Raw genomic sequence first — 16,149 nt, 5'->3', positions numbered from 1 at the left:
AAGAATTTAATAAGAATTATTAGTCATTAAATTATGTAATAATTACATAATATTTAATTATTGAAATAGTTAATTTTAAATAATTGAAATATTTCATAATCAACAAAGAATATTTATTAATTAAATAATTAAACATTAAATAATGAAATCATGGCATTTACACCAGTCAGCCATAGCATGCTGACCTCCCACCATATATGAAGTATATCTCCCTTTGCCAAAACAACACTGACTAGGGATGCACCAATATCGATACCAGTATTGAGGTAACCATGATAAAATACAGTACAAATAACAGTGTAGACAAGCTGCGGTGTGAAGTGGAAGGTTGCAATTTTTTCGCTTTGCTACGCCTGCAGTGTGTCACAGCCTTAATAATAATCCAGTACTTTTGTTATCTAGTCACATGTAGTTATCACTGAAAATGCTTTATGTACTTGAATTATTTTGATTACTCTCCCTTCTTTGTATTACACATACCACACAGCTCCATGGTAGATGATGCAGATATATAGATTACCAATAATAAATATCATTTTTTTTGTTATTTTGCCCACCTCCTGTAAGTCCAGTAATGCTAACTGGTGGAAGTATATTAAAGGAGAACTATGAGGTGAGTGCTTTTCACTCACCTCATAGTTCTAGCCAACCTGTGACAATGAGACTGTCACAGGTCGGCTCAGTAGATCGGGAGGTGAGTGAACACATACCGGCGTTCGCTCACCTCTCGATCCTGTCACGGCTCTCTGCCGTGACAGGGGAGGGGCTGGATTCCCCCCTCCCCGCTCCGCCAGCGCTGACTGGTGGGTCGGACGGGGGGGGGGGCGGGTACAGCTGGCTCTGCCTCTAGATAGGCAGAGCCAGCTGTCACTCACACAGCTGGGCGGATCCCGGCACAATTGACGGCATCCGCTTCAGCTGCAGGGTCTCAGTATACCGCGAGCTACAGATCGCGGTATACTGAGCCTACGGTGACGGGAGAGAACGCTAGTTTGTGTCCTCCCGTTACCCTAAGGAGAACTATGGGGAAAAGACTCAACCCCATAGTTCTCCTTTAACATTGACCGTTAAAACTATGCAAACATAACCATTTAAAATGTAAGTATATTTAAATTTTACAATAGAATTCAAGTCGTCAGTAAATGCTTTTATTTAGTAAAGTTAGTCAATGCCTTTGTTTTGGTTGTAGATTTTAAAAAAATCGGAAACCTAAACATTTTGGATAGGACAGAATCAGGGCCAGAAGTTTCACTAATGAAGCACGTGGGGAAAAGGGCATTGGCAGTCAAAGCAACACCTTTGCTTATGACGTTAACATTACATTTTTAGCACAGAACATTTCTATGCTTGGCCGGTACTAACATGGATAGGATAGTAAGGCAATGTGTAAATAAGATTTTATTAGAGGAATGCATTTTTACTTATAATGGTAAAATTTTTTTATATATATATATACACAGAAATAAGGATGCCTCTTTGCTTCCGTTGCCCATAGGCACAAGCCTGGAACTGAGATTGACTGTCGTAAAGTCTTTATTGTACTAAAGATAATCTGAGATGTTAGGTTTTCTAGAACTGATTTTCCTTGAAGGTATAGCTAAACTCTAGACACATATAAAATACAATTGAATGCAGTTCTGTATTAATTATACAGTGCAATACCTAAATTTGACTTGGTATCAGTCCAGTCAAAGGTTGGGGTAGGGACAAGACATGTAAGCAGTACTTAACTGCAGTATAGAAAATCTGATCTCCTTTCCTGACAGGCAGGGCTGTGCTGTGTAGCACAGCTGTGTACAACTAAGAACTGGATTGACATAAATACGATTCTTTTGCAGGTAAAACAGTTCCCACATTTGTATTTCATGGATGTATTGAGCTGTTTGCTTGGAGTTCAGCTTTAGTCCTTCAAATCTTGTCCTCATTCACACAAAGTAAAATCTACTGCTAGAACCCTTCCAGAGTGAGGAAGTTTAAATTATAAATGCTTACAGTATACAAAACAAAACACTTGTAACTATCTATGGATAGTTTAATACCATATCAGGAAAAAAAAATCTTAGGCAGGATTATTTTTATATGATGTAACCTTCCGGTTCAATAATTAAACTAAAGAATACTGTGGAAAGATTTCTTTAGCCAGAATGGTTGATACTATAGAATATGAGATCACAATAATCCACAATGCTCTGATTCTGTCAGTTCTAATTAAGAACACATATTCTCCTTCAGCCATAAAAACATACTCATATTATAAAGTCTGGTAGCCCTGTGGGTGCCAGAACACTCTACCAGTATGAGAATTTACATTAGTGTAGCTGCCTATGTGATAAAACTGCATTGTTATTTCACTGCAGGTTCATGACAGGCTTCTTCTGTACCTGATGTAGCAGCTTAATACTATTCCAAATGTCTACATGATTATAAATATGTAAACATCTACATTTATATTTGCATTTGAGACACGCGTAATACTGTAACGCAGAGGTACCTTTAGGTATTATGGCCTTACTGGTTCCTTAACTGACCAATACACACACATATATATATATATATACACAAACTTCCATAAACCGTTTATATAAAGGTGTTCTTTTAATGGTTGAATATGTTATAGTTTCAAAAGATTACAAAGATAAAAGGTAATAAAAATGATGCTGCTTTAGCGGGATCAGCATTGTCACACACAGGACTATCTGTCCAAGAATTGCATTGACTAAAAACTACCCACTTCTACTATTTAGGGATGGATACTGCAACATACACAGGGCCTTAAACTTATTATTGTTAAACATCTCCTATACCATTTGTGTTGTATCTTTATAATTTTGTTTAGTCAAAATTTTGCACATATAGAACTGCAAGTTAAAATGCTATTCTTTGCCTTTAAGTATCATACAACTATTAAGGTGTCATCATGAGAGCAACACAAATAGTGGATTCTTTAAAGAACATGCCAACTTCCAAGCACATGCTGACTGTAGCAGATCATTAAGTAGACTGACCTTGTGCATTAAAGGTGAATACAGTCCTCATGATAAAGAGAGCGTCTATATTTTTTCACCAGATGACATATTATACAAATATTTTTATTTTCAATTGCACGAAAGACATATCCTTGTGAATAGTCCGAAAAACTGTATATAACTTATCCTTACAGAATTATTATTACACAGCATTCTGACAATGCAAAGGTTACATGCAAAAGCCCCTTCCTTCCAAAAGCTCTGGATTTAAACACAACAAAGAGTTGGGATACAAAGTGCACCTGGCTTTGGACACATACCGTCTTTGTAAGTCAAGCTGGCAGCGGCGCTGATTTTTTTGCGGTGGCTGCGTGCGTAGTCCTGTAGGTTTGGAGCGCTGGAGGAGCCTCCCAGCACTGTGGTGCTGAACAGACCAGTGCACTGTGATCCTGAAAGGTGGGGATCTGGGATTAGTATTCACACAGATCTACAACATGCCATTAAAGACCAATCACCTGGGTTAATGGCAGCCATCATTCCATCAGTTGTAGCACCAGTTCTTATCTGCAAATGCTAAACAATGTGATCATGAAGTGGATTTAGTTCAGGTTTAATGAAAGAGCACATTAAACCGGAAATCCTAAAATTATTCTACAGTATGTGTAATATTATAATATAATGTGTTAAAGACACATCTCTGGAAAATAGAGAGGCCGATTCACTTTCTGTTCAAAAAAATCCAATTAGAAATCCAAAATCAAGTTTGAAAAAAAAGAAAAAAAAAAAAAAAAAGGGGGGAACAGGGCCACAAAAAAAAATGACATGACCACACAACATAATATTGCCTAAATAGGACACTGTCCTCTTCCCATACTGCTACATTTTCATTATAGAGCAATCAAACTCTATGACATAAGATAAACAATGCTTATATGATTTTTTTTATTTTTTATTTAAAATATTGATTGTGGATTGCAAATATTTGAAGGCTTAGTGCAACCAAATTTGATGCAGTTGAGTTAAATCCAAAGCTAGACTATTACATTTCTAGCTCACTTGACTTCTTGACTACTGGAGCTCTTAGATTCTTCATCCCTATAACCAAGGAACATGAACATGATGGCCACATCAGTTTTTGGTGAACTAAGCCTTTAATGAAGCTAAACAATAATTAGCTTGTAAAAAAATACATATATTTCACAAATGTATCAAAGAAAGAAACGTGCATATATGACTAGTTAATAATGGTTAAATCAAATGTATGCATGCAAATCACACTTTTATATTTTATTTAGGGTAAATCACAAACTTTTATAATTTTATTTAGAGTATTAAGATCAACTGATGCAGCCATAGACTAATCCGTTAAAGTGAACCTGTGCTCCATTTTAAACTTTTTAAGAAACCGCAAGATACCCGACTAGCCCAAACATCTTCTTTGCCCTTCTTTGATTTATTCTCACTTTGTTTTTGTTATGTTTTTGTTCTCATCTCTCTGACCACCTGGCTATGTCCTGCCAACTGTCACCCCATTGTCCAATTACATTTCCCTAGTGCCAGTAAGCTCACACTTGACAATCGATTGACAGTTGGAGTTCAGCAACGAAGTTAGAGTACGTCAAATGATAGCAACAAAGTGAAACTAAAATACATATTACTTTCCCTACAAAACAGTAGTATTTGGATGTTATCTGGATGGGAATCAATTCTTATAAAGAAAAAAAAGTTTGTGTTTGGAGAGCATTAATGTCAAGCCTAGAATTTAGAAAAATGTGTGACCTGCCACACATGGTGGCGATGAATGTCTTAGGGGATCATGGGGGTGCTGTCATGGTGGCGCACGTTACAGGGGGGTGGGGGGAGAGTTTTCTGCCGGTACCTCTGGCTCCATATCTGTCTGGTGTCCTGCCCAGCTGACTGACATCACTGGTTGCCTGGAGCTGGGCAGGACACCAGCCAGAGCGTCCCGCTTAACTCCTGGCAAGCAGTGACATCAGTGAGCTGGGCGGGATGCAGGCCAGAGTTTCACAGGTTGCTGATGGGGGTCCAATAAGATGCCCCCATGTGACTCAATGAGATGCTGTCTGAGGCATCTCATTATATGGACGGCTCTGCTCTTAAGCACACCTCAGGGTATGTACACGATATTGCATAACAACCACTTTTATTAATGGCCATCTTTATGGAGCATCTAACATTTTTATATATAATGAAAGCTTGCATTTCAAATGTGCACTTATAAAAAGGTATATGTAATAAAGCACACAAGTACGATGAAACTTCAAATAAGGGACCACAATAACAGAACACACAACAAATATTTCCAGTATCTTACAAGAATAGCAAGATACATTAAGTAAAGAAGGATGAAGTCCAAAGTGAAGGATTACCAAATGTAAAACAACATAAAATGAGTTACATGGAGCCGTCCAAAGACATAATCTAGTTGAGAAAAGCAGGTCTTTGGAATACGAAAGAAAAATGATGGCTTGCATGATAAAAAAAAACAAAAACTCACGAAACAGTAAATTCAAAAGGACAGAGACAAGTGATTTTCAGAGCTCCCATATATCCCTTTATAGTTTATGATGTTGTATCCCATCATGTTCCATCAAGTCACCAAGGACAAAATGTGGAAAGCCTTCAGAAACTGATGTGCCACAAGTACATGCAAAGCAGAATACATCAGATATAAAAAGGAGAAACTACATACAACTACTGATGATATGCCACAAATACAACAACATGATCAAAAGCAATAAAACTAAAAGTAAAAGGATCTAGTAATGTAGAACATACATAAAATGGTAAGGACTCTTTCAGCAATTATGTGTCTATTACTTATCACATTAAGGAGGGACTATTTTTTTTAATGACTTTAAAACTATGTAAATAATCTTATTAAAAAGTTAACTTTAAAAAAAAACATGTTTTCATGTAAAGTTTTTATGTATTTATTCTCATGGTGACGTATATATATTTGCTTACTGCATAGGCAGGCTTCCTGATCATCCTTTACAAATTTAGCAGGGAAACATCTTAATGAAGCATCCAAAATGCTCCTGTAAGCCAGTACCCAAGTGATTTTAAAGAGATTCTTGTCACTGGGAAGGGGGCAAACTGCTGTAGCTATGAAGTTTATGCGCTTAGAGGTAGCCTTCCAAATGTTCCTGTCATGTCTGTTTTGTCAGGCTGTTCTAACAGCCAAAGCTTTGGCACTTCCTCATACAGTATTACTGAAACCTGTCCGGTATGCATCCTGTGAATTCCTATTCCCCAGCGAGGCCCCCCATCGCAGAAATGGGCTAGAAGTAATGCTGGTCAGGGGGAAAAGCAACAAGAACAGACATTACCCAGGGCATTGCCTGTCAAGAGAAAAAAAAGTTGCTACAGGTATGTGTAGACACCACAAGGTGTCTGCACTTCATACCTGCAGTAGTTCCCCCCACTTTCTACCAGTGACAGAGTCTTCAAATCAGAAAGTACCGACATGTGCCCTATTGATTCACATAAAATGTAAACTGCAATTGTAGGTCCTTTTTAATCCTGTGACAACAGTGACTAGTCCTCCAAACTAAATCTATAAGTATATAAAAAATTATTGTAGACTGGTAGACTTTGGGGTCTATTTATGACTAATTCACAGAGTCATTCTCTCTACAAATCTTTCTGAATGTTATGCTGAATGTCTGAATATTATACTACATGACGGCCGCTGGAAGGAGCCGAGGAGCATAGGAGATAAATACATATTTCCTATGCTCCTCAGTTTTATCTTGTGGCCAAAATGCATTATTACATTACATGCATTTAACCTGAACAGAAAATATATCTAAAAATTTTCGATGTTGCGTCTTTTCGCAAAAAACTAACATTTGCAAAAATCCATAGGGCAAATGGGTCTGCAAATTGATTAAATAGACACCTATGTGTACATGACAAAACTGTTGTTTATTTGAGTAGCCAAAGCAAGCCCCAGAGTACAACATATATTTCAGTTAGTATTGACAGAAAAGTAAGTAATGGCAGTACAAGCTGTATAGCTAGAAGTCTGGTTTTCTCTAAAGCTTTATCCTAATACCTTTCTTTCAATATCTTCCCTATTATCTTAGCCTTTTTGAAAAGAATTCTATTTCAGAATTGGATCCAGTTTGGAGGGTTGCAGCTGTAAGTAGAATGTTACACCTTTACATAAAACTTAATTGACGTGGAATTAATGTCCCGGTTTAAAAAAAATTGCAGAGGAGCAACAGTTTTTTTTTACAAAAGAGACATGCAAAATCTATTTTGTCCAAAAAAACATCCCCGATGCTTCCAACAAGTTTTCTTTTACATTATAGTGTACATCCCCACTCATTCTTCTCATGCCAAGAATACATCTAAGTGTTGAGGACAATGTAACTGCCGCTCACATGCACAGGAGTTACATCTTTAGCAGCCATCCAAAGGCTGAAGAGAACAAACGGGGAAGATGGCAGCAGCATCAGAGGGAATAGCCATTGCAGCCCTGACCTGTCACCACTAGAGGAAGGCACAATGACAAGTGTGCCATAATGTGCAAAAGTGCTGCACATTTTTGCACACAATGGCAAACGCTTACCTGCACACAGCAGACTATAATTCCACTTGAATAGTTTTGAGAGGAATTACTTCTAAGTCTAAGACAATGTATGGAATAACTTACCAGAAAACCATGGTCCAAGAACTTAATGAACCATCCCAGTTATCAGCAGGGAACACAATATAGACTTTCTATCATGATCTCATAAATCGTTGAACTAAATGCATCTACCTCTACAATCGTTAGATATAATGCTTGGTGAAAATCTCATTATTCAGCTTCTTCATCGTTTCAGAATGATTCACAGTTCTGACCACTTGACCCTACTTTTTTTAATAAACTGTTGATTTTCGTGAATTACAAAAATTGTACAAAACACACATTAATAAAATTCAAAAAAATTACTTGCCAGTACTGTAAATAAATATTTCACGGACATAATAGAAACACATTTAAGACAATGTCTAACCTATCATTTCTATTTGCATTATTCTTTCTTAGTCACTCTTGGGCATTTATTTTAGAACAAAGTAAAATTATGTACATCTACCAAGAGCAGCCAACAAAAACGGTTGCCTCTAGGTCACTGCATTTGGAACTTTTTTGTTGTTTTTTTACTGAATGCTTTTTTACATAAAGACCCTAGTATTATTGCCAGGCAGACATTCCTGGAAGAGAATAGAACAATGACACACAAACTGAAAATTCTTTAAAATGTTGCTGGGACCCTTCCAAAATGTATCACCCGAGAAAGAAAAAAGGATGGTTAAACTTAAATGGATTCTTGGAGAGATGGTTAAAATCTCTCCAAGAATCAAAGACTGCAACAAAAATTAGTAATGGATAATAATTCCTAAATGCTTGCTAAGACCTTAAAGCCCCGTTCACATTGAGCGATTTATCGTGCGGTAATTCCCGCGATATCGCGTCAAATTACCGCGCGATATCACGCTGCAATGCATTTCAATGGGGCAAAGGGTCCTGCTGTCGCGGGTCGTGTGTCGCTACAGCAGGACCCTTTTCGGAGTGGATTTAGCCGCGATTCAAGCTTGGTCAATGCAAGCTTGAACGCGATATCGCGCGGCAAATCTCGCGGTATCGCGCAATATGCAAATCTCGCGATATCGCGCAATATGCAAATCTCGCGATATCGCGCAGTGGGAAAGGGGCCTAAAAGAAAGCTACCTATCAAAGTTATTTGCCTTGTCGCTGCATGCAGAAACATATTACTACCAAATGCACAATTAAACAGAATCAACTTCTAAAGCCAATAATTGTTTTGACAATTGAAGTAGTCGTCTTACCTTGTAATTTTTTTCACAGCTTAGTCCTCCAACTCCCACAGTGTATGTTGTTTTCTTCATCAAAGCATCTGTGTGATGTAGAAACTGAGATACAGACTTTGACAGTTCACTCCCCTTGATTCCCGGCCACTCTGTAGAGAAGATGCACTCTTGATTGACAGCTCTTGTCACTGTCCTTGCGCTTTTTTATCACAAAACATGGCTCCTCTTCCAGTTCTAGTGCCTCTGCTGGTTGCTTGGAGAGCATCCCCCCCCCCCAGCAGCATTCCTGTGACCTCACTTGTGTCATGAAGGTGCAGAGACAGTAAGATAAGGATTGTCAATCAAGAGGCCGTCACCTTTGCAGAGCGTGACTGGGAATGAAGACAAGTGAACGGTCAGTCTGTAGCTCAGTTTCTACTGCACACAGAAGCATGGGATAAAAGGTAACATATACTGTGGTGACTTGATAGAGTTGTGAAACATAGTACAAGGAGAGACTTCTTAACTGATTTCCAGATAAAGACACTAAAAAGTGTAACTGCAAAAAATAAACACGATTCAAGCTACATTGGCTTCCTAACACAGGTTTTCCAACTTAAAACAGGCCACCTGAAATGTTTTGGCAATCTTGCTAATATCCCATTAATATTTAAATATAAAAAGATATACCTACTTGTTTATGACATCCACAATGAAATAAAAGGGAAATATTCCCCAACATACCTAGACCACTTTGCTTCATTTCTGATGAATGCCTAGGATATGTAGTGAAGAGACGGTAGCCTCCTACCTTGGAGGATGTTTCGGAGAGTACCTGGTGAAAGAGGAAACACTTTTGACCACAATTACAAAAAATACGGCCAACCAGGGTCAGCTATCAAAAATCAAAATGTTCTGCACAGACTAAACAGGCCACTTAAAAACACGTCAGGGATGCACTAGTGTACATTTACAAAGGAACATCAAAATCAAACGTAAGGTGTCAGGTAGCAAGGAAAAAGCAGGTACAGAAAGAAAGTGGTTATCCATAAAAGCAGTGCTAGTTTTAGGCTAAGCAAGAACTGCCAAAGAATCTTAAACCTTCCCTTTCAGTCCCCAGCAGTGTATGTCTTATAGAGTTCTACATCAGCAGTGCTCATTGCTATATGTAGTTCATAAGTGCTAAGTTGGTGGAATACATGGCCATGGCCAATTTTCAATAATGAATCCAAACCAAACAAATATACATTGCCCAGCTAAGTATTTCATTACATTGTTGCCCAATCACTTACAGTCAGTATGTGTCCAAACAGCTGACCCCTACTCTTTCTGCTCGGCTTACCTCACTGCCTGTCCAGTACAAGATCACAAGGAAGAGCACAGTCCCCAGCAGCTGACAATCTACTAGCTTGGAGAAGGGGGGAGAGGAATGGCTTGCCTTGCTGTGCCTGTGTGTTTATGGAGTCACACACATCTTACTAGCACATACAAGGGTGGCTCCATAGGAACCTGCAATGGAAAGGAGCCACCCTAAAACAGGATATCAGGGCCAGTGGTCAGGAGACCAGCTGATTCTGCAGAAAGCTAAAACTTTTAAACATCAGGAAGCCGCATCCATTGTAAGTGTTTTTATGAGCATTTGAAATAAAACCTTTTGACTTTACTTTAAAGTGACACTAAGGAGTTAAATCCTAAAAATGCATTAATTGTGCCTTAACTATTAATAAAAATGTAACTTGTGTGTATCACTCAGATGTAGATTCTCAAATCATCTCTGAATTGGTGCCGATACTATCCTTCCTTCTGGAGGGGGGCTACTTTTGTTGCCCATGGTCCCTGTGTGTTGTTAGGTAGCCACCACTCCAAGCTTGCTCACGCAATAAACAAAAATCTCAATATATATTAGTAAACTAAACGTGAGATTGCAATCCATCACAGGAGCGAGCTTGGAGCAGGAAGGTCCCACAATGTCACATAAGATAATTGGGTGCACACATTGGAGAGGGGGCTCGGGGCTCTCTTTCCCTCGCTCTCTCTGCTGTAGGCTGAAAACACTGATAGCTGAACAGAACACTACGGGTACAAGTGCTGCCTGTGTGTTTTGGGGAACCCATCGTGGAGCACCCTGTTAGGGACTGACCTGAGTTAATTTAGAGGTTTGGACGAACAGATGCTCTTTTTTGTTTTACGTTGTGCACTTTCTGTACAAAGCGCTCCTGCACTGAAAATGTGTTTGTTCACCGTCTTGCTAAATAAATGAGCAGGACAAACTTGGTTAGACTGTTCCTGGGTGTCCTCGTCTCGTGCATGGTTTACTGCTGCCACTTGAGCCTATCCCCCTTACAATATATATATTGAAAAACCGGATGTGCCAGTAAAAAAAGTGAACCCCCTCAAGACATTTACATCATATGCAGGCTATATGTGTACAGATAGCTGATTAAATGTAGAAGCAATTAAATGTAAATGCAGATGTTCAAAAGAGTTCTTATACAAAGCTATCACACAGCAAACTATTTCTCATTAAAAACTGTCCTAATCTGCACAAGAATATTTGATGGGCTTTGATTGGTTACTTTGAATTATACTACACTTTATTTACACTAGCTTTCATCTCTCTGGTAGAAAACCTCTTCTAAAACAAGGATGTTTCAGAGTTGTATATGAAGCCACATTTCCTTGTTTTAGTTCATTTCTATTTCATGTATGGATAAAATGTAATTAGTGAAGTACTTCTTCAGAATGATAAAACAGGTTAAAGAGCACATTAAATTATTCACAGCTATTTATTTGCTACAACAAAACCGAAGATTACTTCATTTTATGGTACATTGCTTCTTTTCAATCACTAAATCTCATACAAGCTTTAAACATGCTAATTTAATTTGAAAAGTAATTTGCAATATTTTTTAAATCAGAAGATTTCATTAAAATAATACCCAGTAGTCCTGACATACTTCTTGTTCAGGCACTTCTGTTATAGGATGATAACACTCTTTCCCTGTCTACTAATTGTGCTCTTGCATCGTCACCCTGTCACACGTTTACGATATATATATTACACAGGCATGGTACACTGTTGAATAACTAAATGAGCTGAGCTACAACAATGAGCAATACAAAAAAACAATAAAAGAATCTGACTCAAACAAATGTCAGTGAATATATAGTAAAATGATCAAATGTGAAGTCTGTAAATGTTCATAACTCTGAAGATGTCAATAAATAAACAGCAATAGTGATGCATGTTTCTTGTTCCTTCACCAAATGCACCACACTAGATATAGGGATGCTCACCTTATTGATAGACCCCAACAAAAAGTCAAAAATGGAATTGCCTGATTTGACCTTTTGTTGGGGGTCTATCAATAAGGTGAGCACCCCTATATCTAGTGTGGTGCATTTGGTGAAGGAACAAGAAATATGCATCACTATTGCTGTTTATATATGGACATCTTCAGAGTTATGAACATTTACAGACTTCACATTTGATCCATTTACTATATACTCACTGACATTTGTTTTAGTCACAGATTCTTTTATTGTTTTTTTTTTTGTATTGCTCACAGTTTTAGCTCGGCAAATTTAGTTATTCATTTTTCACGTATACACTCACAGTGTGTGTACATTCCAGTGCCTTGTAGCTGTTAGCTTGCTTATTGGCGCAGTTTATTTCTCTATATTTTGAATGGTACACTGTTGCCACCAGGAGGGAACAGGCCTAAGAAATGCAATGCCATTGCTGAAGCGCATGCATGAAGATACAAACTGGATACAAAGAGGCTGGAGAAGATCAGCAGCACTGAGATGCAACACAGAATGAAAAAAGTACTTTAAGATTCCCCAAAAAAATAACCATGTAGCTGTGAAGGTGCATGGGGTGTCAGCAGTGTACAAAACAAATCCTTGGTGCCCCACTACCTCTTTGCTGACATCTAGGTTCATGAACAGGCCAACAAGAGTGTGTTTGAGACTATAAAATGGCAGACGGGGCATGGACGAGAGTGACACTTATTGACAAATTCACCCCACAGTGTTCAGTGCAAACATTGTCTATTTCTTTTTTTTTTTTTTTTAAATCACAAGTTCACTAAAGCATTTTCAGGTACCTTTGTATTTAGATCCAACAACCTGCCATCTAGAAAATCTACCAAATCAGCTTAAAGTAGAAAAAAATAAAACTGAATATCCAGTATTGCCCACCATTTCATTGATTTAAAGATTTGGAATGGTTGTATTTGTGATTTTTAGAAGGATGGGCATCTTGAAGAGGAATATTGTCTTAAAAAGGCAATAGTGTACAATACATTAAATGTAAATGCAATAAAGTTATACCAGCCATTTTAACTAAATTGCGTATTTGGATATAAATAAAAACACACAATTTTAGTAAACTTTTCTTAAGTAAACATAGTACCCATAAAGTCCAATTTCTTGGGTTGTTGGGGTTAAAGCAGAACTGGAGCTAAAACTTTTCTCTTGTATTTCATTTTGGATAGAGTAAAGGAGGGTTATTACCCCCCAGCTTTTTTTCCCCATCTCTGTCCCACTAGGGAGATTTACCATCCATTCTTGTCCAATAGCCACAAGAGGATGTAAAAGGACGTCCCTCCAAAGTATGGGAAATTCCTGGTGGTCTGCAGGGTTTCCAGAACTAATGTCCCCATTGGAAGATTTCCAATCTATTTCTGTTCTGATGACAACCAACAATTTGACATTCTTTTTCACTTTCAGTGGTAAGTCACAAGTACAAATAGAGAGGGTGAATCTCCCTAAAAGGGATACAGACAGCAAAAAAACATGACAGGTGATCTAATCCGTTTCAATACTATCCAAAATTATTTTTAAATGTCTTCAGTTGCACTTTAAGAAAATAAGCTAATATGAGTTTTTTTTTTTTTTTAAAGACTTAATTCTGAAAATAGTATGAAAATGTGTATTTACATAAGGGTAACTATATTACTCTATTACACATGTCAGCTCTGCTTTCTGCTTAGTAGTAAATGTACAATGACTGCGTTTACACTTGCTGGCTTTGCTTACAGTTTTGTAGTACTGTAAAATGACTGATTACATATTCCGCCTGATTTCTGTTTAGTAGTACTGCACAATGATTGTGGTAACACATGCTGACTTTACTTACTGCTTAGCAGTTCTCTGCAATGACTGTCCTTACAAAAGCAGTTAATAAATGGCTAGAAAAATAGTTGGTAGGAAGCTTGCTGCGTGTTAAAAAATATTGTTGTGCAAGCCATCTGCACTTAAACATAATGCAGTTCTGAAGAATCCTTAGAACCTTTATATACCGATTAATAAATGTTACAAAAAACTTGTTTACAGAAAACATTTTTTTACTTGAGTTTCTAACTAGTTCAATCAAAGTAGCATAGAGACAAGATATTTATGACATATTTATTTATCGATATGCCTGGAGAGAATCTTTAGGGCTTGTTCACACCAATTGCAGTGCGTTCCAGAGCGGTAGCACTCACAAAACGCTCCCCTGCGTTCTCAGGCGTGGCGGTGCATTGAAGTCAATGGCAGCTACCGCTCTGGAACGCACCGCAATTGGTGTGAACAAGCCCTTAATGATACATAATACCTGTGTGAACAGCCATGGACTAAGACTGCAATGTTTCACCCTCATGGCTGCATACTATTTCGGAGGTGCCGCTGTCTCTCACAATAAAAAGTGATCACATAAGTTTAACAATAAATAAAGGTTTAAATAAATGCTTAACATTAAATATCAAATATATGGGTTCTGTCTCACTGGCACAAACTTAGTTTTGTGTCCAGAATACAGAGACTGACAGTTTACAACAGAAGCGTTTCAAGTATGTATTTATCTTAACGACAGATGCCCTTTAAAAAAAAGAAGTATTGGGAGAGTAAAATGTACTCTTCTCAATACCTAGAGCTCTATAGATTGAGATCTGAGCGTTCAGGAACTGCTGATCACTCAGCTCACAGTCTTCTTCCGGCAGCAAGAGGTGACTGTCAGTCACCCCTCCCTGTAGGGATTCCCCTCTCTATTCCATAGGCGCTCTTTGGAGGGACAGGCAGTGAAGGGGGTGGGCACAGCTGTCAATTAGGCAGCGCGGTGGATCCTGAAAAAAAAAATTGTAAATAGCAGGCTATTGTTTGGCTTTAGTTCCCTTTTAAATGTATGATGGCTTTTAAAACAGGCATTTGTCCAAAAAAAAATAAAAAAAATAGGTCGATATGAAGAAGTTGTCATTTTTCTATAGAAAACATTTAAGTTTCTGACAAATTCCAAAATGTAAACATTCAGCTAGACAGAATAGTCATGTGGTGGTTAGAGGTTTCAGCAATGCAAAGAATAGTGATGCTATTAAATTGATAATACAATAGTAAATCTTGGTTTGCTAATGGCCCTATTGAAATATGTACACTTTTACAGGAAGTTAACTTCAATGATGCCATACTTAACATCTATTTTTACATAATAGGACAGATAACTATACAAGAAGAAAACCAACACTACAAAGGAAAGCTTGCAGTAAAACAAATGGCACTCATTAAATGCACATCAAGCACATCTTTTCTATGGTAAAGTCAGATGAATAATGAACATTTGAGGTATTCAAAAGAGAAGAGGGAGCATCAAAGACCATAGACTAACACAGAGGCTTTCACGGAGTAGAAGAAAATTGGGACAACGTTGTTTTTTGAAACGGGAAGCTTATGTGCATAATTACAAATCTCCATCAATTGGAAATAATTTAGCAATAAATAAAAAAAATATATATCATAGAAACTGGAAAGGAACAATACACTTTTGTGTATTGCCAGTAAGGCAAGTTGCAGAAATTGTGCTAAAAATATATTAAACATGGGGGACTTGTTTTATGACAAAGCAATAACAACAGGTGATCCAAAAACAGATTTATTAGTCTGCCCACACTAAGCTGTTAAAGTGCATTTATGACTATGGCTTACTGCATGGTATTGCTCCATGTGCTATTGAGTAAAGCAGAAACATGATGTCACACAGGTTTGTGACGGCAGAAAACACATTATGCATGCTGTCTGCAGAAGTGAAAAGTGACACCTCTACTTTCAATATGAAAGGAGGATTTTCAGATTAAATGGAAATCACCCATTTTACTTTGAGGTCACCATGCTGCAACGCAGAGGGGTGCCCAACAAGTGTTAATAAAAATAACAGACTAATCCTTACCAATTACTGGGGTGCTCAGATACTAGCACTGTGCCTGTATGGTCACTACACAGCATTAGATTTCATCAGTAAAACATAATGAAAATGAAATCTAGAATTGCAGCTCCTGGTCCGGAACAAGCAAGTTCAGGAGAGGTAACCTTCATTAAGTAG

The 16,149-nt window shown here is 37.8% G+C and overlaps 1 protein-coding gene across 2 annotated transcripts in view; it reads right to left on the bottom strand.

Annotated features, from left to right (window-relative positions):
• Positions 1 to 16,149, bottom strand: part of PPIP5K1 (diphosphoinositol pentakisphosphate kinase 1) — a 113,818-nt gene that overhangs the window by 34,378 nt on the left and 63,291 nt on the right. For both annotated transcript variants that reach the window (XM_018566915.1, XM_018566916.1), the window contains exons 25-26: positions 9,537 to 9,627; positions 3,287 to 3,415 (exon numbers count right to left, since the gene is read on the bottom strand). In XM_018566915.1, the coding sequence (XP_018422417.1) occupies positions 3,287 to 3,415; positions 9,537 to 9,627 (220 nt within the window). The remainder of the gene's footprint in view (positions 1 to 3,286; positions 3,416 to 9,536; positions 9,628 to 16,149) is intronic.

Source organism: Nanorana parkeri, unplaced genomic scaffold (genome assembly GCF_000935625.1).
Source record: "Nanorana parkeri isolate BGI_ZX_2015 unplaced genomic scaffold, ASM93562v1 scaffold987, whole genome shotgun sequence".
Taxonomy (NCBI): Eukaryota; Metazoa; Chordata; class Amphibia; order Anura; family Dicroglossidae; genus Nanorana; species Nanorana parkeri.
The sequence above is the reverse complement of the archived record's forward strand: the minus strand, read 5'-3'. Positions and strand labels throughout refer to the sequence as shown.